At 36.3% G+C, this 24,777-nt stretch overlaps 1 protein-coding gene across 4 annotated transcripts in view; it reads left to right on the top strand.

Moving 5' to 3' along the window:
* Nucleotides 1-24,777, top strand: part of DOCK4 (dedicator of cytokinesis 4) — a 223,386-nt gene that overhangs the window by 67,357 nt on the left and 131,252 nt on the right. For all 4 annotated transcript variants that reach the window (XM_071423656.1, XM_071423654.1, XM_071423653.1 and 1 more), the window contains exons 2-8: nt 14,083-14,166; nt 15,189-15,229; nt 17,552-17,607; nt 19,253-19,349; nt 21,049-21,197; nt 22,547-22,631; nt 24,284-24,435. In XM_071423656.1, the coding sequence (XP_071279757.1) occupies nt 14,083-14,166; nt 15,189-15,229; nt 17,552-17,607; nt 19,253-19,349; nt 21,049-21,197; nt 22,547-22,631; nt 24,284-24,435 (664 nt within the window). The remainder of the gene's footprint in view (nt 1-14,082; nt 14,167-15,188; nt 15,230-17,551; nt 17,608-19,252; nt 19,350-21,048; nt 21,198-22,546; nt 22,632-24,283; nt 24,436-24,777) is intronic.

The raw sequence follows: 24,777 nt of genomic DNA, 5'->3' as shown, positions 1-24,777 counted from the left end.
GGAGTTGCAGCTGCACTAATCACCAAAGATTAGGAATAGGCCTGCCCTTAACAGGCCACAGCTGTGTCCAACAAGAATACGAGTGCCACAAAAGAGTGGGTTAGCTGGGTGAGGGGAGAGATGGAGTTTGTTGGTTGTGCTGTGAAGAGAGTTGAAGTTTTGTTGGTTGCTTTGTGAGGAAGGAGTCAGTGCTGTGAGGAGCTGCCCATGAGAAATCACCCAGAAGGTATGGGACTTTTGCAATAAGATGTCAACAAGAAATGATAGAGTTAAAATGAAAATCAACTTTCAGAAGAGGTGAAATGTTGATATGGGTATTTCCAAATAAAATTCATAGTGTGTCTTCTCACTTCTAATCTGGATGAAATGCAAAGGCTGCAATTTCCTCAAGATGTACTTGAGCAAGAATATTCTGTTTTGGCTCACTTGACATCTCCCATCCTTTTAGGATACTGAAGATATTAAAAAATCTAATTTCTATGCGTTATAGAAAACAAGTGTGAAAAGTCGTAACACTTCAGTGATTTTGCTCATATTTAATTTATTTCTGTGACACCTCTGTGGTTTAAATGCCAGCCTTCAAAGATTAGGTGGGATTATGTTGGTCACATAATGGATCTCTTTCTGGCACAAGAAGTAACCAAATCACCAATGACTGTAATTATCACAACCATTAACATTTCTGCTGGCTGGAAATAATGAATTTCAGTCTGAGCCCAGCAGTGATTGTTGGCTGACCTTTCAAGCAATCCTACTGAAGTGGAAGAGGGGTTCCTTTTAATTTGAATGTTAATTTTAGAGTTAATAAATAGCATATTTTTAATAAGTGAGTTGAAATTGTCTAAGGAAGTTAAAAGCAAGTTGCAAGCCTTGATGTGCCTCTTACTTTCCTTTTCTTCCTCAAATTTAACTGTGTAGTGTGCTGCAAATCCCTTCCTGCTCTTTTTTACTCCTGCTTTCTTTCTGCAAGGAAAAATGACATTTTTCTTTCATTCGGTTCTTTCAAAGAGCTGTTAGGAAAAGTAAGCCCATTGCAGGCTAGGTCTGTTTTTGATTATTTACACACCTGTAATTGTTTTAATTACTGAGTGGAATTATGATGTGGATCAAATCCAAATAGTGTTTGTTCATGTATAGTGCTCCAGGGGTTCAATATTTCATAGAATCACAGAATGTTAAGGATTGGAATGGGCCTTAAAGATCAGGACCCACAGATGAATGTCCTTGGGTCCCAAGAACTTGTGCATAGTCTAGATGACTCTATCTATCTATCTATCTATCTATCTATCTATCTATCTATCTATCTATCTCTTGACTAAAATTCAGAGTTCTTGGACAAAAGATTTGAGAGGGGGGAAGAGAATAATGTAGAAATACCAAATCATGCAGTTGTTCTAAAGTTGCTATGACTAAGGCAAGTTACTATTTTTAAATATGTAACCATATTCAATTTCTCCATTTGGTTTCCTTCTCAGCAAATAATTTTTCAGTGCCTTTGAAAGTCTTTTCTTTAAAAAGAAGAATTCTCTGTATAGTAGACGTGCCACATAATGTTCATCTTATCAGTCCTAAGGACTTGTTTCACTCCCTTTCAAAACCAACCTTGCAGTAAACTGTTTGTCTAATTTACTAATGTTCAATACCTGTGTTTTGCTACTGAAGCTGAAGTTGAGATCAGAAACTGCTTGGTGGAGTACAGACACTGAAAAACTATCAAGCTGAACCAAGACACTAATATCTGCATGGGTTTCATATTCTTGTTTCAGGAGGTCTTTTCAAGCATGGGAGAAAAATAAAATTTACTTTAAGCTCCTGGATAAATTCCATGTGGTCTATGTTATTCTATTTGGAGGCTATTAATTGTATGGAAAACCCCACAGTATTTATCAAAATTAATGATTTAAATCAGTGCATTAATTCTGTCAGGTGTGTGTGATGTGATGGCTCTCTGTGGCCAAGTGCAGCCCTGGAGCTGCAGTTTGTTTCTGTCCCTCCTTGGGAATGGTCCCTCCTAGGGAGCTCTGCACTTCCTTGCTGAAGGTCTTGCCTTGACTTTTCATGTCCCTTCATTCCCTGCCTTGTCCATGCCACATCCAGGGAAGTTTGGCAGTGGCTTTTTCTTTAACTCTGTGAGTTTTGTAGCTTGATTCAGTGCAAAACAAGCACGTGGCATCTGGCTTAATGGTGTGGACAGTGGCCAAGTGGATAGATTGCAAATCTCCTTAATTTGTGTTAGCTTATTTCAGCACTGTTCCTAACCTGCTGGCAGACGCTGCATTGACACAAAAATCTTTTGACCTGTCTTTGCCAATTTTTCTTAGGTACAAAAGAGTGGTTTTGTGTTTAAGTTTCAGGAAAGAGTCCTGTATGTTCTTTCAACTGGAGAAAGGTTGAAAAATGCATTGATACTTAAAGACAAGAAGTCCCTGTGTCTGGTGTGCCTGGCACTGCCCAGTTGCTTGTCAAAACCATGATTAGCTTCACTCAGGAAGTATTTTATGGTTCCAGATGATAGTGTGTCTCTCACAGTACTAATTTCTTAGAACAACATCATTGTTTTTCTGCACTTGGAGCATCTGAATGTATTCCTAGGCTTCTGTGGCAAATCTAAAGGAAAGTTAGAACTGTCACAATTGCAGGGATTTTTAGTGACTCTTCCATGGTGCTAAAAACCAAAGGAACTATCTTGTGTCTTGAAATACTCTTACAAAAAAAAAAATGATAAGTGTTCAGATGAATCAATGAATCATGATATAAACCTCTAAAAAGGGCTGTTGGCTCATACACTTCCTTCCCCCATAGCATCAAACAGAATCTCCCCCTTGTCAGCAATCTTCATTATCTTAATTGGTCGCATATACTTTTCAGATGCATTTTTCTCATGTTCTTTTGTGTGTTTATAAACAGTTGGCAACTGAACCTAAACTCTCTTCCCCTCTGATTTTGGAATAGTAGGTACTATTCTTAAGCAAGAATGAGCAGAAAGTGAAGGTTCTGACTTTTCAAGAAGACCCTACACTTGGAGTTTTGAAAGTGTACTGTGCCACAGAAACACTGTTAAAATACATCCAGGTAGTATTTTTGGAGCTTTGGGTAAGGAAAATAGTGTATGCACTTGTTATATTTCTATTTGGTCACACATTTTAAAATAATTGTAGAATTTCTTTAAATATCCCTGAAGTTTTAAATTCACAGGGATTATGGATTAGTGATGAAACCCTGCAGGGCTAAATACACTGAATTTTGCTGGCTCAGCTGTTGAGACCAGGCTGAAAAGTGCAGTGGTTATTTACAACCATTAAACCTAATAAACCAGCTTAAAGTCAGAGTGGGATGTTTAAACTTGCATTCAGCTGTCTCTGAGGATTTTCACAGGAGGAAGTAGTTTTGCTTTACTAGTCCTGATAGCTGTGTTCCAGTGTATTTGAAATGCCTCTCAATTATGCTGGATTAAGAAAGTTCTGCCTCATTTAAGATAAAAAAGCATATGCCAGGGTACTTGTAAGTGATTTGTAATCATCTTCCTTACTTGCACTTAGTTCCACACCTTGTAAAATTTTTTTTTTAAGGAGATTTTCTGATATTTTTATTTACAGAGATTGGCTGATCTGTGGACAGGATACAGAATCTCACAATTCCAATTTATATTTTGTGTTAGCTAAATTCCACAATTTGCATATTGCATAAGTTGGTAAGGTTTTTGTTTTGTTTCTGAAAAATACCATATTGCAATAATTTTGGGAGTGCAGCAAAAAAATCATATTTTAATCAGTGTTTTTTGTAAGTAGCAATGTGGTTAAGGCTCATAGCTTAGAAAAGCAGGATAATTTATTTAGTTATAAAATGCCATAGAGAACATGGCATGAAGGCTAAAGACAAAGTAAACAGAAGTCTTATTGTTAAAAAGAAAGTACTTGAAATACATTTATAATTATATGGTTGAATATCAGAGAAATGCAGCTTAGCAGAAGGCTAAACCTCATCTGAAATACAATACCAGACAAGCTGAAAAACAATGCCATTGAAAATTGCAGGCTGTGTCGAATTTTTATATGTTTTGTGTGTGTGTGTATGAGTTTTCTAGTGTGTTTGGTTTTGATTTTATTTAATTGTCTTCAACTGATGGCAGGTCAAATACAGAATTAAACCCTACTCTTCCAAAGGAAATGCAAGACAGCATAAAATACATGAAAAATGTTTAATCTCTATGGTCAATTGACAGACCCAACTTGGTTCTGGAGGAAGGGTGTCCTGTCTCTTGTATAGTGAAGAAAATTTATGCTCTACTTTTCTTGGCTTCCTGGAATGCTACTTGTTAATTGAATGGGAACAAACAGTGTGATTTTGAGGGGAAGCCAGTCTCATTTACCAAAGTCTTTGATAGCAAGCATGTGGAGTTTTTGAGCTACTGCATTGTTGTCTACCTGTGTTCCTCTTGGGTGCCTCTCAGCTGGTGAAGAGTAATTCTTACACAGTGGTTGTCCTTTTTTTTGCAGTCCATAAGACTACAGCTCTTCTGAGCTTGAGTTTGCATGGTGCTACCTGAAGTTTGTTCAGGGCTTTGAAATTATGTCCCCCGAGTTCAGAGAAGCATGTTGTGTTATAATGTTTTTGGGGAGGAAAGAGGAGAACAGAGAAATGTGTGCTTATTAGACTTTGGACCATACCCACTTCTCTGTCATTATTATTCAGCATTCAGTTGTAAGCACATACTCTTGTATTCGAGGCCTTCTTTGAAATAATTGTTATCCTATTATTCTGGAAAATTTAATTGTTTTCTGGAAGAGAACACCTGTGTTTATAATCATGTGAGGCTTTTAATTTTCTGCTTCAGTTTCTGCTGGCTTTGTAGGGATATGACATGTAGCCAGCAAACCCTCTGGCAGATAGAAAATTACACCATAGATCTGTATTTTAAACAATGTACAACTTTGTGTCTCAAGTTTTTGGAGGTTTTGGTGGGCTTTAATGAAGTCCAAAATGTACTGAGGAGTTGCTATGAGCTCTGGTATTTGCAGCTTTGTTGGCTGTGGTAGGCCTCAGATGGTGCACTTGTGCTGTGGATACATCACAGAATCATTTCAGTTGGAAAAGATCTCTAAGATTATCAAGTCAACCTTTGATCAATCACTCTCCTGTCAACTAGATCAGAGCAGTAAGTGCCATGTCCAGTACTGTCTTGAATACCTCTAGGTATAGTGACTCCACCATCTCCCTGGGCAGTGTTTTTCAATGTTTAACAACCCTTTCTGTGAAGACATTCCTCTTGAATTCTAGCCTGAACCTCCCCTGGTGCAGCTTGTGGCTATGTTCTCTCATCATCCCTTCTTTATCACACCTGACACTTACATGAAGTTAGAAAACCCCTTGCTGGTTTATTTGATTTTGCTCAGACACTGTTTCCCCAGAGGCTATGAATAAGCATAAATACTTTTCCAAGTAAATAGTTGTAATTCTTTTCCTTGATCATGATATTAATAATTAAGGCAATTCCTTAACAAAGTTTAAAAATTATTAGAACTTTGGAAGTACTTAGTCTTAATAAAAGACATTGTTATTTTTAGCTAAAAGAGGCTGTTCTTACAGATAATGTAATTTGAACATAACCTACTTTTTTCACCTACTGCTTTCTACTAGCTGGATTTTTAAGTTGTTGCTGTTTCCAAGTAATAAAAGAAAATTCACATTTAATCCTTCCCATTTAACATGGCAGTCTTAATGCGTCTCCAGCACTACAGTAAAGAATTAAAGTGAGACCAGCTGGTTGAACTGGCTGCAGACTAGTTCCTTTATCAGAATTTGATTAAATTCATGAAGACTACACCTGTTTGTATGGAGTCCACCTTGCCTTCTTCCATGTCTGTGGTGGGTTTTACATTGACATTCGTTCTCTGTAAAGGACATTCCTGACCAAGTTCATGGGAAGAGTTGGGCCATTTATTCATAAACTCTTAAGTTGTACTACATTTTCTGGACTTGTAAAGAGTTTTTTTGTTTTATTTTCTTTTTACATTTAAATTTCTTGTTCCAGAACTAATGGATAACAAGAAAATGCTCTTAGCAGAGATAAGACATAGACATAAAAATATATCAAGCAGGATTTCAAGGAATATAAAGGGCTTAACTAGATGTTTGATAGAAGAAAGAAAACGATTAATGAAATCTCATACCTACAAGGACAGGGGCACTGGTGGTGCATGCTGAAATATTGCAAAAAATTCTGGTGTTCTAGATGGACAGCTATTCTCAAGAGCAAATAGGTATCACCATCCCTTGTTACTTTTAGTGCTCTGTTTTTATATGTAGTCCTAATACCCAAAGCAAAGAGTGAACAAAATAGTTTGCAGGTATTGAGAGTACCAATCAAGCTGTCATCAAAGAGATTACAACGTGCCTGCCTGTAGCTGAGATGCACGATGGAGAGAGCTTGACAAGCATTCAGACATTCACACTAAACTGATTATCTGTGTTAGAGTTGTCCTATGGTTTTTGGCAGCATTGTAATCAGGGATTTGAAAGTGATTACCTCGCTGAATTCAAATGTTGAGCCAGGCACAGGAGGGAATACAATCTGCTGCAGCTTCATGTCCTTTGTGTATTTCAGACTTGGTATTTGCCTTATCTGTACAGGTAGTCAGTGCTATTAGCAGTAGGAATTCCAGATTTTTGTTTCACAGGCATCTGAAGATTAGTTTTCTATATCTATTCTACTTTATATAGTATTTTCAGTGCTTGGACATTGATGCAAAGTTTTTTTGATTATTTTTCATGTGCCTCGACATATTTTCACGAATAGCTGTTCAATAAATATCCATGTTAGGAAAATTCCATGCAAGCCCTCATCTCTTAAGAAAATTCACATTTAATCCTGACTGCTGCATGTGAGCAGCACTTGAGATATTCAAAAGTCACACTGAGCTGTCATTATCTGAACTATGCATTTGATCCTTTTAATTGTGGTGTACACAGACAAGAGAACTCACATTCTTTTATTTCAGTACAAATTTGAAAATGTTTATCCTCAGTAAAAATTTGCAAGTGTTTATCCTCGGGAATCGCAAGAGATTTAAGGATCACTTCTGTTACTGAAACTAACATTTGTATATATTGTGTTTATCGAAAGGAGATTAAATCGATTCCCCACCCCGCTCCCTCTCTCTTTTCTGTCTCTGTCTTCATTAGCTCGTGGCTGGTTTGCAGCAGCCTCCTGGGGTGGCTGTAGGCAGCACAATGCATTATGAACAGATGCCCAAATTAACTCGTGTGTGAGAAGCACGAGCGTGTAGCTGTGCTGTAGTTCTGCTCCATCCAGATCAATTCATGTGTAGGCAAAGCTCAATGCACGTGATGGCCTTTTACAGTCAGCTCTGGCCATTTGGCATTAGGAAAGCTGCATGCCTCCATGTCTTTCTGCTGCTGGTAATCCTACCTATTTTGAAACCTGGAAAGGTTCTTCAGCTTCTTTTGAGGAGGAAAAGACTTCATCCTGAAAAAAGTACAGCAGAGAGGGTGACAAGAGATTTTGTATTCAAGCACTCCCACAAGAGCAAGGGCACAATAAATTGCACTGTGTTGCATGAGCATACTTAAGCTGGAAAACTTACGGTGAGTTTGTGGACACTGATACTATGATGCATATAAATTCTAGTTAGGAAAATTCATAGAAGAAAAAGGCATCCGTGGTTGTTAAACACAGAAATACCATGTCTGGCTCAGGAGACCCCTGTGCCACAAAATGCTGGCAATTGTACTACTGGATTCTTGCATTGCTTGCCTGTGGCCAGCAGCTTCAGGCTTGAACTTAGAAACACTGTGCTCAGGAGTGTTGTTGACAGATTATTATTCTTTTTGAATAATGGCTGCAGTGAAGATGATGTTGCACTTTCTGCAGCTGCTCACAGTGCCAATCTGTTGTATTTACTATGCATAAGGCCATATCAAAGGATAGTTTTTATGTTTCTGCAAAAAGACCACTGAATTAGAACCTTCTTCAAAGGTAATATATACATGTCATTACTCATTAAAAAACTAAAAACCTGCATAAAAGCAAATTCAGTTTTCCATCATCAAGTCAAAATGCAATATTGACTGTTTAAACCAATATAGTGACTTCATAATGTTAGAAACATCCCAATTTCATTTGTTACAGATTTCTTTTTCAACTGCTGAACAGAAGCAAAACCCCTTGAAACAGTTGTTCCTGAAAGTCTCAATCTCTTAAGAGAATGGTACTTTTAAGTCCAGAATAAAAACTTTAAAAATTGCTTTTGCTACTAAGAGGACCAGATTTCAATTATAGCAGATAATATCTGGAATCAATAATAGCTTCTGGCCATCTGTTAGGAGGAAAAGAACAACAGTGTCTGCCTCATTAGTTCTTATATGCAGATCTCCAGTTATTTCAGGCATAAAAATTTTAAGAATATAACCCCAAGCAAAACTTTGAAGTGGGCCAACCACCCCTGTTGCCAGCTAATCAATTCCTTTTCTATCAGAGCATCTTGTTCCCTGTCAAAGCCAGTCCCTCTAACACAGTGTTCCCATCCTCCAAATCTGATCTAGTGTGTGCTTAACACATTTCTGTGTGCTTTGTGTGCCTCTCTTAATTGGGGCATCATGACTTAGGGCACTGAACTAGACTATTTTTTACTCAAGTATTTTGCATGTGGATATGGCCAAGCAATAATTAATTATTAAAGTAATTTTTGGTCTTCTACCTCACATCTTTTCCCCACTCTTCTCTTCAGTTGGAGGACTGTTTTTTATTATGTGCAACCCAAATATGCTTTTTTCATACAAGTGCTAATTTTTGAACATGGAGCAGTTGCTGTAGGTATGACTTCTTTTCATCCCTTTATATATGGGGGTGTATGTCCTGCCACACAGCCCAGAACTGAATGTAATGTGTCTCCTTTTGTGGTGTTGGCCTTAATTCTAACTTGTGATGAGGTCATCTTGAGCACCATGTCATGTCTGCACCCTTTGTGGGGAGACATTTTCATCTTGTAAATGTCAAGTTAAGCCAGCCTTGGAAACAGCTTGCTCTGGGTGTCTCAAATCCTGTTTATAATGCTAACTTGCAGGTAAGGCTTGTATACGCTAATTGCAAGCAGAAAATTATCTTGTTTCCATTTTTAGAGTGCTGATAGCACTGTTGCTCTTAATGAGCAGAAGCTCAAAACCCCCCACTTAGTTTAGGCTTTAGTTAGGACCTTGGGCTTGGACAGATCTTTTCACACACCAGGCACTTTCATATGTAAAACTGTCCAACAGTGAGCACATCCAACCAGAGATTTTGAATGAGAGCACAAAGATGAATTTTTTTTTGAGAAGCTGAACTTAGGAGCAAACCAAAACTGAAGTTGCTTTAATATTGCATGTCACTATAGTTCTCACAGTATAGTTATCACCATATGATTTCACCTTCTGTATAGATTAGGTTTTTGTATCCTGTGTTGTATTGTTTTCTTATTCTCTGAGCACCCTTTGGCAGCCAAAAAATATTTAATAATGCCAGCTGGCTGCAGTATTTGAACACAGTTTCTAAAATATTTCTGAGGACATATCCTGCTACAAACTTATTGTGGAGTTCCAAATTTCTCCTGTGGCCGAGAGGTGATTGAAGAGAACATCAATCACTGTTTGTGTGCTTGAAAAGGACATTTATTTGACCTTCAGCTACTACAACAACAAAAAATATATCTAGATGTGGTTTTGATACATAGCTTCCTGGGGACATGCATGCGACTGTCCATCTGCGAAGACTGCAGGTATTGGTAAATGATCTGTACTAAGAGTAGATTTTTCTTCTCCTGTCCATCTTCCTTTTCAAGGTCTCTGGTATACACTTGCAATGAAGATAGAAAAGTGATAGTCATGACAGTTATTGTTGTTAGAAGAATTAAAATGGGACATATATGATACATATGGGACAGTGAATGCTCTATTTAAAAAAAGTCTGGCTCTATGAGTATGATAAATATGTACTGCTCCTAAGTTAGATTGAGAACACCTTAAACCATGGTCACTGCAGAGTGATTAATTATATAATTACTGCTACTAGAAGAAAGAATTAAGGAGCATCTGCTTTTACAGAACAATGTGGTCATTGGAGAAAAAGGCGAGATGTTTAGGACATGAAATTTATACTATGGCTTGCTTAAGAACTCCATCTCCTAGCTGAACCCTTGGATCTTCTCTGGTGGAACAGCAGCTACCTCCTTCCATGCCTTAATTTTTATCCTGCCTGTAGTCTATTTATGTATCTATAGCACAGAAAAACTGAAAAGACATGAATCATAGAACAGATGAATCTATGGATTCTGTAGAGTTCTACAGAATCTACAAAATCATAGAAGGAATGGAAGGGACCTTAAAAATCGTCTTGTTTCAACTCCCCTGCTGTGGGCTGGGACACTTTCACTAGACCAAGTTGCTCAGAGCTCCATCCAAAATCTTGTTTTAAGTGTTCACAGGAGTCCACATCCACAATCTCTCTGGGCAGCCTGTTCCAGTGCCTCACCACCCTCAGTAAAGAATTTTTTTCTTTTATAAACTAAACTTACCCTCCTTCAGTTTGAAGCCATTCCCCATTGTTCTATGGCTACATCTCGGGGTCTTTGGGCTCGGTGCGACCCCGAGATTGTTAAAAGTCTCTTTCCCAGCCCGAGTGCTTGACGAATGAGTCGGAGCTCTTCATTTCTTGGTCTCAAGGCTGTTTATTGTGTCTTATCTATAAAAATTTTTCTCCTGCCCTGCCGAGGTCCCTCCAGCAGGACAGTTCCAGGCACACTGCCTGTCCCCGGGGTGGTGTTATGTCTTTATACTAAAAACTATGTATACAATGTTTACAATTACTTTCCAATACCTATCACCTGTGTTAGACAGTGAGCTTCTACTCTAAACCAATCTAAAAGTGCCAACATCACAGCAGAAGATGGAGGCCAAGAAGGAGAAAGGCTGGACACACCCAGTTCTCTCCATCTTGCCTCCTGAGCCCCCATACCAAAACCCCCAAAATCTACTTTTCTACCTCGTGATAACTTCACTATTATTCTACCTAAACTGTTGTGGCTTGCTGATCTTCATATAAGGTTGGTAATTTGCTCCATGGCTCATAATCAAAACCGCAGGTGTTTTGGGCTCCATGCCAGGGCTTCTGAGCCCCCTGGCAGGGGTCCTGGCCATTCTGGGCAGCCAGAGGGATGTTCTGAGTTCCCACAGCTACATGCTCTTGTATCTTGTGAGAGGTACATGAGATGCTCATCTCATGTTGCCCTTTAAGACCAAGGCAAAAAAGTTGTTGGGTGCTTCAGCCCTCATCTGTGGTTGCCAGTTGTTAGAACAGTTGATGTGTTGGCCACTTTCTGTCTTGGTCCCAGTTCAGTTGCATGATTTGATTATTACAAAGTTATCTGAGTCAACATCTGTGAGGTAAATTTATCTGTGGGTTCCTGTGCTTTTCATTAAATCCTCTGCTGCTCTGCAATGCTCTTTATTTTACTTTGATTGACACTGCTAAACACCACAGGCTACCTGTTTTGAGCCTGACCTTACACCACAAGAATCCAGGGAGTGTTTTTCAAGTGTATCAGGTGAATGTGCTTAGAGGTGAAGATGATGCCCTCATTTCTTTCTGTCTTTTTCTGGTACTCTGCAGGCCGTCTTTCTAGAAGATATTTCAGGGTATAATTTTGTTCCTCTATACATGCTCTAAAATGATTTCTAGCTATTTTCTACACTGTGTCAGATTTCAATCTTGTTTTATCCTGAAAGGTTTTTTTTTAAACTTAAAAAAGAGAAGAGAAAAAGATCTTTAATATCTCTAGTAACTAGTAATAAAAACTGAATGTCACAGAAATGTCAAATCATAACAATGTGACAGGATATATTGTCTCATAAGGAGAAAATTACTGTCCTTTTTTTATTTCATGGAGTTTAAAAATAAGACATCTCATAACTGTAATAACAGATGAGGGTTTGGTTTGTTTTGCATACTTCTTCAGGTAATTCCTTAATTTTATTTCACTTGCTGTACATGCTATTTTGGCAGGCTTCATATTTAAATTTTGAGTCTTTCAAACTAGAAAGGTGACCAGAGTGACTTCTGTCATTCCAGTGCCACACTAGAATATAGATGCACTTTGCATTGATATTCAGGGGGTTTGCTTCTTATTTTTATTTCTACAGAGTTAATAAATTGTTTTAATTTTCAGCTCGTTGTAAAATAATTAATTGAAGAATTCTTGTTGTTTTTTTTTTTAACTCTTAGAGAAATTTTCTCACTGTACTAATGCCGTCTTGCTACTAAGCTGCTGCAAATGATCATGGTGCACTTGATCATGGTGTGGAACCAAAGCAGCTTTTTATTTCTTACTTCAAATCTCACAGTATTCAGTTCAGTGTAAAAAGCTTGAAGAGTGTGAGTAGCACCAAGACAAATAGAGATTGATTCAATGCACATTCTTGAGGAGGATCAATAGTATAAATACTGGTCTCATGTTGTGTCAAACTTTTAGGGACTGTCCAGGGATATAATTTCACAGGATTTTTTTAGGGATAAAGACTGTGGGTTAATCACAGTGATGATTTTCTCATGAGTGAAATGATGAGGGAATACAATGAGTTTTGAAGTCTTCAAATTCTGGAGAAGGATTTGGCAAAAAAGTACTTCTTGTGCATTTTTAAATGTGCTATCCTATAGCATAAACCATATCCTGTGGGTTTACTCTTAAAATCCCGAACTTTCTTCTGAAGGTGCACAAAGAAATTTCTGGTTCCTGTGGTTGCTGCCAGCTAACCTCTCCTGCTGCCTTTGATGAACAATGTGGCAGGCACAGATGGTCCATGACAGGTTATGTTGTGTTGGAGTGTTGTGTCTGCTTGTGGCAGGGTAGACCTCCAACAGAAGGCAAGAGCGTATATATGTCCTTGCATATATGCATATCCTTTTGGCTTTTATTTGTGAAGTTTTCTTGTCATGCCTCTCAGTTAGTGGGGTTTCCTTTTTTTGCTCTTATATTTGCGGTTTCCTGTCTGGATGGGTAGATATTTGACAGCAGTAAGACTGCTGTTAGGCTGCAAAGTCTTTTTGTGCATCATGCCCTGGTGGATAGGCTGTTTTCCTCTTCCACTTCAAAATTCAGCTCTGAAAGAAGATTACAATACAGAGAACCAAAAGCACTATTGCTTGGTCTCGTGGCCTGAATTAGGCAATATTTTAATTCAGCATTTCAAGTACAGAAAGAACAGGATTGAATAGCTGAATTGCTAACACGTTAATGGATTTTTAGCATTTTTAGGAGTGAGCTCTTTGAGTGGCTTTTGGGTATTTTGTTTTGATTCAGAGTGAAAAAATAGCTGTCTATTGTTTTAGAACTAATAATATAAGACTTAATATTTGGCCATTGTAAATATTTGGGAACATCACTGCTCTGGTGGATGTTTTGTTTTATCTCCAGCTCCATTTCTATAGCTCTTGTCCCAGCCTGAGCTCATGACCTCCCTTCAATGGCTTTGGTGAAGCTGCAGGGGAAGCTTAGTGTGCACTGGATGTATTGGAGTGAACAACATGCTTTAGTGGTCTCCACCCCCTAACCATTTCCTCACATTTGGGATTTTATGGAGTGCTGGGTCTATAGCATCCATTAAGCAAATGTGAAATAAGGTTTTCTTTTCATGGTGTGTGAGTGGTATGGATGGCAACAAAAATATTGGCACATATTGGCACTTTCAGCTCACAAAATTCTGAGGTCTGATGCGTGTTAGTGTAAGCATTTGGAATAAAACACTTTCTGTCCTTTGGGGTACTTATACTAGCTAATAGTGTTCTCCAGTACAAGCTTTCCATTCATGTATCATAAGGCTGTGTTTAGGTTTATTTCTGAGTCCTGTGTTTTGAATTTTCTGCTCATAAAAGTGGCTTAATTATTCTTTTTTTTTACTTTTTCCACACTTTATTAAATTTGAGTAAGCCTGTTTCTTCTAACATGTAATTTCTCATGGTAATATACTATTTTGTTAACAATAGGAATAATTTATATTTTAATGTTGTGAGTAATTGAAGCATATTATATTTTTCAGTAATTGCTGGTTTTCGAGGGACAGTCCCACATGGCCTATCACTGGAGATTGGAGACACTGTTCAAATATTAGAGAAATGTGATGGTGAGTTCACAGGTGATTCCAGTGAGAATTAAGTTTTGTGTATTTATGGTTTGAACCCCATTAATATTCATTTATTTTCTTAAAGTAACACATTTTTGAAATCAATAATATAATACATTTTGGCCTCTTAATTTTTTTCCACAGTTCAGTGAGCTCTAATCTCTATCATAATTAATTTGCAGTACATTAATTTTTATTTAATCTCTCTTTAATAAACATTTACATAGGATAAGTGTTATAACAGAAAGGAAGTCTCTCATGATTCTTTTGCTTTCTTGGTATTTCTGAGGGAAACCTGGCTGCCATCAAGAGATTTTCAAATTAATTCAAAGTCACAACTTAAAATCTTAAAGCAGTGTAAGCATTGTCCTCTGCTTTGCATTAGAGAATGCAAATATAATTTTAACAAATGTCTGTTGCTAGTGTTAGAGAAATAAAGTTGCATTTTCTTTTCACAGTCTGCCTCCCTAACATCTAAAAATCAACACATTGATATTTTTTATCATTTGGGATCATATAGGGTTTGGGTTTTTTTTTTGTTGGTGGCTTTTTTTTTTTTTTGTAATATTGTAGCAGGATAATATATGGTTAACCTTTTAAGAAATGTTCTTTTTGAAGGCATAGGATCTATTCTGTTGAATCAGGTATATTATGAGTTTTATATAGCATTCTAGTTGATAGATGTAGCACCTCAAGTCCAGAAATGATTTGTAAATGTTTTGAGTTAGTATGAAACTATTTCTGTTTTGACCACTGTGGTGTCCAAGGCAGAATTTACCTAGGTTACATTGTTAGAAACATTTAGGGTTTAAGAGTAATTCCTGAGATTGTGTGAATGAAGTCATCCAAATATGAACTGGTTTAAATGAAATACCTTTCACTGTATGGAAAAATCTTTTAAATTAATATCGTCTGACAGCACTGTGGAATTGTCATATCTGTCCAAAAGGGAAAGATGAAATCTGTATTACATATGTAAGTGATTTGCACTCTTTAAAAACCAAAATGTGCTTTCTTCACAGGGTGGTACAGAGGATTTGCCTTAAAAAACCCCAATCTTAAGGTAAAGGTCAATTGCAGTTTTGCATTCTTGGGCAAAAATATATATTTATTTTTTAAAAGTTAATAATCTGCTTGTAAGTGTGTGATATTTACTCTTAAAAGCAAACCATAGCGTAGTGTTAAGTACATTATTGGTACTACTTTAATTAGATTTGGACATGGATTACCCTTTTGAAATGCTTCTATGTATTAGGATAATACACTTCACAAATCCAGGGCTGTGGTGAATTTTCTTTCATTTCCAAACTTTAGATTTTCCACTCAGAGGAAGCTGAGTTGAAGGGAGAAGACTATTGAGAATAAAAAATGTAAAAACTGTTGGAAAAGTTGGTTAAACTGTGCCTGTTTTTCTTGAAGCTACGAATTAATTTAGAGCAGCCAGTGGAGACAGCCAGTTTATAGGAGCCCCATGCAGAGTATCAATTGAATAAAACATATGTGCTGCCATGTAAAATACATGGTTCATTTTGGTTTTCTTTGATGTGTAGTCTTTGGTTTCCATAGTAGCATAGTATTCTAAACCAGACTTCACTGATTTATTTCTTCTGCATTCAGACATGAAAAGTTACTCAAATTTATATTTCAGTGTCTGTTCATGTTGTATGTTTAAGCTTTAGTTGTCTTTTTTGTCTATTTTCTTAATCTCTCCTGTTTTCTTGCCTCTGGGATTGTGCAGATATTTTTTTCATGGGAAAGAAAAATCCTAAATTACCTGTTCATCCTTTAACCTGCATTATAAGCTGTGCTCTTCTTTTTTCTGTCCTCATTTCCAAGATTATTCAGCTGCAAAAAAGGCACATACACAATAATTTTGAAAGGTTTCTAGGGCCTTATATCCAGTTATTGGCCTTTTGTGCCAAGGCCTGTGGTCTCTAATCACATAAATTTCCTTTCTTTATACAGAAGGTCGATTCAAACAATAAATTTAGCCACAGAATCTAATTTGATGTTTACTACTTTGACCTCATTGATGTATTTTACAGTTTGATTTATAAGACATGAGCAGTTGTGGTTTGTTATTGCATCTTCTGTGTCTTTTGTTGCAATTCTCACCACATGCTTGCTGTCAGTCTTGCTTTGTGGTCTGTCAAATGTGTGATGGAAGTTATGAATAGGTTTTCTAAACATGACTTGATGTGTGAAGAGATGAGATATATATTCTCTGTTTTCCTAGCGTGAATGCAAACAATTTTTCTGACTTGGATTTTTGAAGAGAGTCTCTCCAAAAGTAAAATCATAAGAACACCTTGTACCTCCTCTTGTTATTGGTAGTACTCTGTCAAGATTCTTCCCTTGTTATTGTGCCAGCTTTGACACTGGAAGAAGCAATGTGTGGCAGCTGGTGTGCAGTAAGGGTGCATCTGCATCCCTGACACATCCCTGTTGCACCTGCAGGGCTGTATGTCCTCCTGTCCTTGGGAGATGCTCCCCTCAACTACTTTGCATTACAGAGGAGTAGGAGCATTTTAAAAGGGTAGTTGCCACTACACAGTAGATTTGGTTTTGAAGGTCTAATGGTTGTGTGAAAAGAAAATGGGACACCATCATCACAAAGGAAAGCTGTATGCAGCTGTGCTTATTATGAAGAGACCATATATGTATTTTCTTTCACTGCATGAGATGTAGTGTATTATCTTCCCAGCCAGAGGCTTGGAGCTTGCTTCACATTTTGCTCATTCTGATTTGTGCAGGCCAGTGTACTTTAGAGCAGTGGGACTGTTGCAGCAATGCTGAGTGCTCACCAGAATGGTGGGGAGCCTTAAACAGCTGGGAAAGGGCTGCTCCTGGCAGGCACAAGCTCTGTCATAGGCATCTGCCACAGCTTTCCTGTGCACTGCAGGCAGAGCAGCTACCAAATTAGACTCCATTTTGATCTCCTTTGTTTACTTGACTTTATTTTTATTGAATATTGTTAACTTCGTTTATTCTGCTTAATTTTAAAAATCCCTGTCTGAAAATCCTTGCTTTTAAGATGCAGTTGATAAGACATTATCCTCCACAGCTGGTCTGTTTCTTATCAAGGTGGAAATAATGAATAAAACAGTCTACCATAAAGGAGCTCTCAAACAATCTTCTGCATGTTCTACATGAGTTTATCTTCTAATTTTCTGAAGTGTTGAAGAGTTTAAACTATACTGAGTATGGCATTTTAGTTTCTGTTAGAGTTATACTGAGTATTGATTGCATTCTTTCCTTGCGTGTGTTTTTTGTTACTTATTTGGAGAACTTTGAATTCAGCATATATTTGCATATTGAATTATACTAAATGGAATGCCAAACTCATGTAAGGGGACTTTTTACCTAAACTTTTTCTATTTTTCAGGGCATATTTCCATCTAACTACATTCACTTGAAGAATGCATGTGTTAAGAACAAAGGGTATGTGTGAAATGTTCTGATTTCAAATATTTAAACATGGTCAGTTACTTGTACCAAAAATCTTTTGCTTATAAAGTAAATCATTTAGTTATATTATGATATCTTCAGCTTACTGCCAGAGGACTTGAAATGGTTGTCTTTAGCTAACCTGATACTCCTGCATAGTCATAAAATTGGAATGCTGTATCCAGAAAGGCACTGAATGCAATTGGGAATATCATTCTGTATTGTCTAGAGAAAAGGGGAAACAATTATGTCAAGTTTGGCTTGAAAATGGCATTGCCTTAATTTGAAGAAATTATTCTTTACCTAAGCTGCCTTCTAACCTGCTGTTTAAGATTAGCTGTTTTCTTTGAGGGCTGCAGCTCTACCAGTTGCCATTTTACAAAAAAAGTGTAAAAAAATGTATCAGTTTAATGGCAAAAAATTTTGCTAAACCTGTAAATGAACAGAGAAACGTTTTCCTTTTTTCAGGTGATGGAGAGCCAGTATTTATTTTTGACAACAGTTGATGTTGATGTTTTTTCACATTTAGAAGAGTTGATAAAAACCAGAGTCATTGGTTAATATGCGGTTTGAAATTTTGTTTTGAAATTGAACTTGTCTGACTTAAAAAAACACTGATTTTTTTCTTTTATGTATAAAACTTGATACCTTGATAGTATCACTTCTAAAAATTTAAAACTTAAAAAAATTGTCAGTGAACTTAATTTCACAGTTTTCACAGTTTTACTTAATTTGTCATTGTTCATACTGTATCCTTTATTTGGATTTATTAGTAGAGAACTGATACAAATTAGTTTGAAAACTATTTAGGTAAGGACATTTCTCACAATAGGTGGATGCTTGAGCATGAAGTGACCTTTGTTTTGGGAGCATAAATGAGTGTGTTGGAGATTCATTATTCATGATGGGCAGAAATAATGATGAAGACTGTAATAATAATAAAACAAGTTTCATTCTCACAGGTGAAAATGTCCCCATGTTACTGTTAAACTCCCTGTGAAATTACAGCCACATGTGATTAGTCATGCCCTAGGATCCCTTTTTCCTTTTAAAGTTATAACTAAAACTGAAGGCTCATTGAAACAAAATTGTAAGGCATCACAATAAAATGAAGTTTAAAGGCAGAATAATTTTTGTTAGTGGACACCTTGACAGTATTTGCATGGATTTCAATCTTTGTTGCATCTATTTCCTTTGTTGGTTAGTTTCCTATTCAGGCCATGTTCCCTGCTGCACATCATGGCCAAGAGCTGTCACATTGTTATGTTAATTTAGTAAGAGAGACAAGATATCATGAAAAAAGTAATCCAGGCATGAAAAGCTGAAGTGTCAAGATCCCTTTGGAAACTGTGGGATTTATTCTGCTGTGAAAGTTGGTTTTTAAATGCTTATCTCACAGTAAAAAAACCTCACCTTGACTTCTCTGGGGCCAAGGCTTTGCATGGGGATTAAACTATTTTCACCCAAAGTTTTTCCATGGGGATTCAATAAATCTACAAATAAAAAGTGTCATGGTCTGTAGGGAGTACTCATGTAGGTTGACAGATATCGCTGTTGGCAGTAGGAAGTCTACATATTAGTAACTGCAATGGGATTAGTAATGCTTGTGCAATATCATGTGTTCTTCTGCATGTTACAGACAATTTGAAATGGTTATTCCAACAGAAGATTCTGTTATTACAGAAATGACATCAACTCTAAGAGACTGGGGAACAATGTGGAAACAACTCTATGTGGTAAGTACCCTGAATAATATTGCTTTGACTTAATAAATGTGATCTCAAAAGGTGCACTGTTGTTTAGATGGTCTGGTTTAGTTGAAGTGTATATTTCAGAAAAAAATCAAAAACATTTGGTTTTTAAATTTTTTTTAAATGTTTTACTAATACCTTGAAATCTTATTTTAGTGTTATTAGTGTGTCTCTTGTAGTCACATGAATAATAATAATAATATACTTCAGTAGAACTTATCAGACACCAGGACCAAAGATGCACCTGAATTACTGTTTATTCAATTTGGCTTTTTGACTGCAGAAATGACAGCTCTATAGCTTTAAAGCTCTGTAGTGTCTGATGGAAAACTGTGAAAACATACTGTCAGTATAGCTCTTTATAATGTTCCTACAAAGTCCTTTTTGTCTCCTGTTTCTAATTCTATGACCTTTTTTCCCTTGGTCTTCTTTTACTTATAACATTCTTATTTCCCTCTTTTTGTTACAGCAGTTGCACAGCTCTTTTTGGCAACATTTTTCTTCACTGCTGTTGTTATTGCTTGTTCAAAATTACCCTGCTTTTCTTCCTTTCCAGACAGAAAGCCAAGACAAACAGTAAATTAATGCCCTTTTAGTGAGCTTATGAAGTGAATGAATGTGAAGTGAAAAGAGCAGATTTATCAAATTGCGATTTTTCAGAGTGCTTGGAATATAAAAGTTGTCGATGGAGAGTCATGGTACTTCTAAATGAATTTTAGGTTTAACTTATGCAGCAGAACTAGCTGAACTTTATTTTTATGCCTTTTATTCATAGGAAGAAAGAAAAGGGAAAGGCACTTAGGGTTTTTGGCAAGAATTAACAGAACAAATCTTAACAAGAGTGTTTCTTCAATTTTGTGTGATGAATCACTTAGATGAAGGTTGTAGTAATTTCTCAAGCTAAAGGTTCTCAAAAAAACAATGTAAAACTACTTAGAATTAGTGAAGGAGGAGTTAATAGATTTTTCCAGAACAGAGGTTCATTTATGGGAAATTGTCATGCCCATAGCTGGTATATAATTAGAGTAGGAGGATGTGGTTTCAAAGCAGTCATATTCACATAATTTCTCCTACTTCACAGTTGGATAAAGAAGAACTGTCTGGACAAGATTCTGTCTGTGTGATACTATTTATTTATGATTAGGTGGTAGTGTGTAGAGTTTTATCAATGCAAGGGAAAGTTAAAACAAATTAACACTGTGGTTCAGTGTTTGAATGCTTAGAGCTATTGCTTTTTCTATCCCTTATGTGTATGAGTTCCGATAGTTTTGAAATATAGATGATATATTCAGTTTGGATGAAATAGCAGCATAGAGTCAGCATACTCTTGGAATGAAACAATGCTGTGTTATGCAACACATTAACTTTTTTGTTGAATTTTTGTCATACTTGTCATGTACACTAGATTAGGTTAAATGTAACAGACACAAGGAGTTGGACTGGAATATTGGGATGGGTGTGGTGCACAGACAAGGTCTGTGGGAGGTCTGAAATTATTTTATATGCACACACTCACATGCAGTTAAAATGGTCACAGTGTGATGGGGAATAATAGACTAAGTAAGGGGAAAAAGGGGGTTTTCCTAGTTTCTTCATCATGTATGTATTTATTAGGATTATCAGTTTATAAGCCGATATCCTGATTATCAGGTGATGCAGAGGCAATCATGTTTGTATCTCACAGAGGAATGAGGGGGATCTCTTTCACCGGCTGTGGCACATAATGAATGAGATCCTGGACCTGCGGAGGCAGGTCCTTGTTGGCCACCTCACCCACGATCGCATGAAGGACGTCAAGCGCCACATCACTGCTCGGCTGGACTGGGGCAACGAGTGAGTGAATATACAGACATCAACTGTAATAAAACTGCAAAGCCAGTTCTTCAGGCTGGTTGCAGAATGGTGAAATAAAGAACACATTTCTAACAAGCGTTACCTTTTTTTTTTCCAATAGACTTTCTCCATTGTTTTTCTGTCCACTATGTTTTAACAGTGAAAAGTCGCTTATTGTTTTATTCAGCTTTTTTATATCTGTGTAATTTATGTAGCAGTAGTGCTATCTATAAGACAGTATTTATTCCAATTGCATTGCAGTATCTGGAGCAGCATTTTACATCTTTTTAATACACATGATCCCTGGATAATGCATTCAGCAGAGCTTTGTGTTCTAACTGAAACTATATTGGTTGGGATTGCTTCTTTTTTAACTTGGTCACACAATTTAGTTCCTACTTGGGCATCTCTAACACACATCCAGCTACTGCACTCTGCATCTTCCTTTAGTCCAAATAACTGAAATGAGCTTACACAAATTTCATTATCATACTTTTTTTTAAGCAAGAAAATGGTTAAAACACCCTCTGGTATTTAGGTGCTGTTTCCAAAGTCTGTTCTTTAGCATATATTTATACAGATAAATGCTAACTAAAGGAAGCAATATTCAGTAGTAGAATTACCTGAATTCCTGGGGTTTCTACAGCTATCTGAAAGCATAAATATCTAACAGAGTGAAAGGGTTGTGACTAAATGTGTATGATTACCTGTCTGCTTAGAATTTTGCAGTAACTGAAAGGAATTAATTGTGAAGGTTTTTGACAAGGTTTTTTCCTGCTCTTTAAAACGTATTTTTGAAAAACTTGATAATATTTTGAATTTCATGTCCTTATGCATTCTTAAACATTATTACTTGCTGCTGTGCTGGAAATAAATTGTATTCCTGTTGATTCAAGTTCATTTTCTTATTTTGTTCAGTGGATACAGGCAAGCATCTTTGATGTCATCCACTCCAAACTGAAAATAAGCTGATGTTTTGGCATTTGATGGATTTTCTTTTTATCTTCCTTTCCGTGGTTCTTATTCAAATTGACAGTACTAGCGCATTCTCACTGAAATGTTTACAATAGTACGAAGGACAATGTCCATTGCACACTGTCCACTCTGTGAAACAGATTTAAAAATTGTGGGAAAACATTCTATTAATGTTGCAAAGTGGAGAAAGGGAATGGGTCAAATGTGAATGGTGGTTACAGCCAAAATACATCAAAATAAAACCAAAGTCAACTAATTCTAGAGTACCAGTTGATGTGGGCATTGTTTATTGAAATAAACAACAAACACATGCAGAGCTAATTTGTTTCTTTTGAAAATAGAGGCTACTTACTGTTATTCCATTTCTCATACAGACAACTGGGACTTGACTTAGTTCCAAGAAAAGAATATGCTATGGTGGATCCTGAAGAGATCAGCATTACAGAGCTCTACAGGCTGGTAGGTGAATGTAATATTTAGTACTTTTGCTATCAAGTTACATACTGATAATCCACTCTTCTATTTAACCAAAAGTACCTTTTTTGATCCAATATATTGGCATTTTATAATGTAATGAATTTTAGTATAAGGAAAGAATTTGTTTGAACAGCTGTGTCATCTCTAAATATGCATGAAATTCTTTGATTTGATCTTAAATTTGTCTTTGCATACATGCTTAGTTTAAATATTATTTGTTGTGGTTTCTGATATACCTTTAAAATTATGCTAATATGTTAATATGAATTTAATCATCAATAAAAGCTTATGGGACTCTTTATCATTAGAGCTTTACCTGGCTTATAAGCCTGTCTAGATAAGCTTTGTGGAAATATAATAATGGTATAATATTGTCATAATTGATCATACTGGGCTCTTGGTACTTTCTAATATATTAATGTAAATAGCAGTTAAATTGCATAACGAAGCTTTCCTTTGGGTGTAAAAGCCCATCTTGATCTACTAAAACCAGAACTGATATTTCTCATTCTGATTAAATCTCCAGCAAGGTCTAAGAAAACTTGCCAATTCATTTATGTCGGCTTTGGCTCATATTTAAGTACTGCAGCTGTTACAGATACACAGTTCTGGGCCTTATGTGCTTAAGACTAAGCTTGTATTTAAGCTGAATTTTATTTATTATAACTTTTGTATTTAAGTACAAACCCCCCAAAAACATCATTGCTACAATTTTTTGTGGGTCTGAAATAATTATGTATTTTTGTAATAATTTTTAAGTTGTATTTTACTTGTATTGTTGACTTGTAGTGTCAAGCCTAATAGTAGATTCTTTGTGCTAGAATCAGTATACCTTTGAGTAATTTCAAAGGGATATGTAATATTATGGAATCCTGTTGAAGCACTAGATGAAATATGGTGAGGAACCATTAATCACAAGAAACATAGAGGGGAAAAATAACCCAGACAACTAGTAATGACACTCATGGAGTGTACTTTGTAAAAAAAAAATGGGGAAAAAAGATAACCTCAGTATGAGGACTATGTAGCTTAGAAAGATTGCTGTTTAAAATTATGTTTGTTACAATGTAAGAGAGGGATATTACACCTTAATATTGTCCTTCTCTTAATGGGTAACTAAAATGCAGAAAGTATAAACTGTGACATCAAATTAAGACAATTTACTAGCTTGTACAAAGCAGTTTGCCAGAGGTCGTAAAATGTGGATATGACTGCTTTTCCCCAGTTTAAAATACTGGTATTTAGTCTTCTGCGAAAGCTTTTTTTTATGTCTTTGAATAGTGGAATATCAAATCATTAACTGTTTAAACCAGCTAAGAAATACAATGTTGTTACAGCACAAAGCTTTAAAGTGGCTCTGCACTTTCAGAGTAAAAAAAAACCCAAACTTCTAGAGGTTAGTTTTTCACCTAGAGATAACTATGAAGTGTAACACTGGGAAAGTAAATTCCCTGTGTTTTCCTTCTCAGATGCAAAAGAAAAACAAGAGAAAGGAAAAAATACAAGTTAGTATTAATTAAAAAAAATACTAATTTGGAATAAGAAAGTAATTCTACATTACATATTTTACCTCTTTTTGTTTTGAGAATTTTATAATTGACTCAAACTGGTCACTGTTTTTGTGGTGTTTTCAGATGGAACATCGCCATCGAAAAAAAGACACACCAGTACCAGCTAGCAGCCACCATCTTTTTGTTCAGATGAAGAGTTTAATGTGCTCCAATCTGGGAGAGGAACTGGAAGTAATCTTTTCACTCTTTGATAGTAAAGAAAATCGACCCATCAGGTACCATTTGATTTCAATTTAAATACTGATTTTATATAAGTTTTACAATAAATACTGTATCTTTTGATCCAGGTAAAAAATTCCACATCTAGAAACAAGGGCAAGGTGGTTTTGTTTCATGAGAATATTTTGCCTCCTTCTGAAATTCAGTTGTTATATCTGTTGGTTTTTAGTGTGATTTAAGGTATACAAAAATATATACATCTGTCTTGTTTACTTATTTCACCTTCCAGGTTTTTTTTCTTTGTATAGAAGTATATATACATGTATGTGTACAGAATGGTAATTTTTCAGTATCCCTATTTTCATCTCTCCTAATCAGTGCACATTCAAAACTTTGAA

This window comes from Agelaius tricolor, unplaced genomic scaffold, assembly GCF_023055355.1.
Source record: "Agelaius tricolor isolate 1412-34295 unplaced genomic scaffold, bAgeTri1.0.p SCAF_3, whole genome shotgun sequence".
NCBI classification, from domain to species: domain Eukaryota; kingdom Metazoa; phylum Chordata; class Aves; order Passeriformes; family Icteridae; genus Agelaius; species Agelaius tricolor.
Note: the sequence above shows the minus strand (reverse complement) of the source record. Positions and strands in the feature narration are given on the sequence as shown.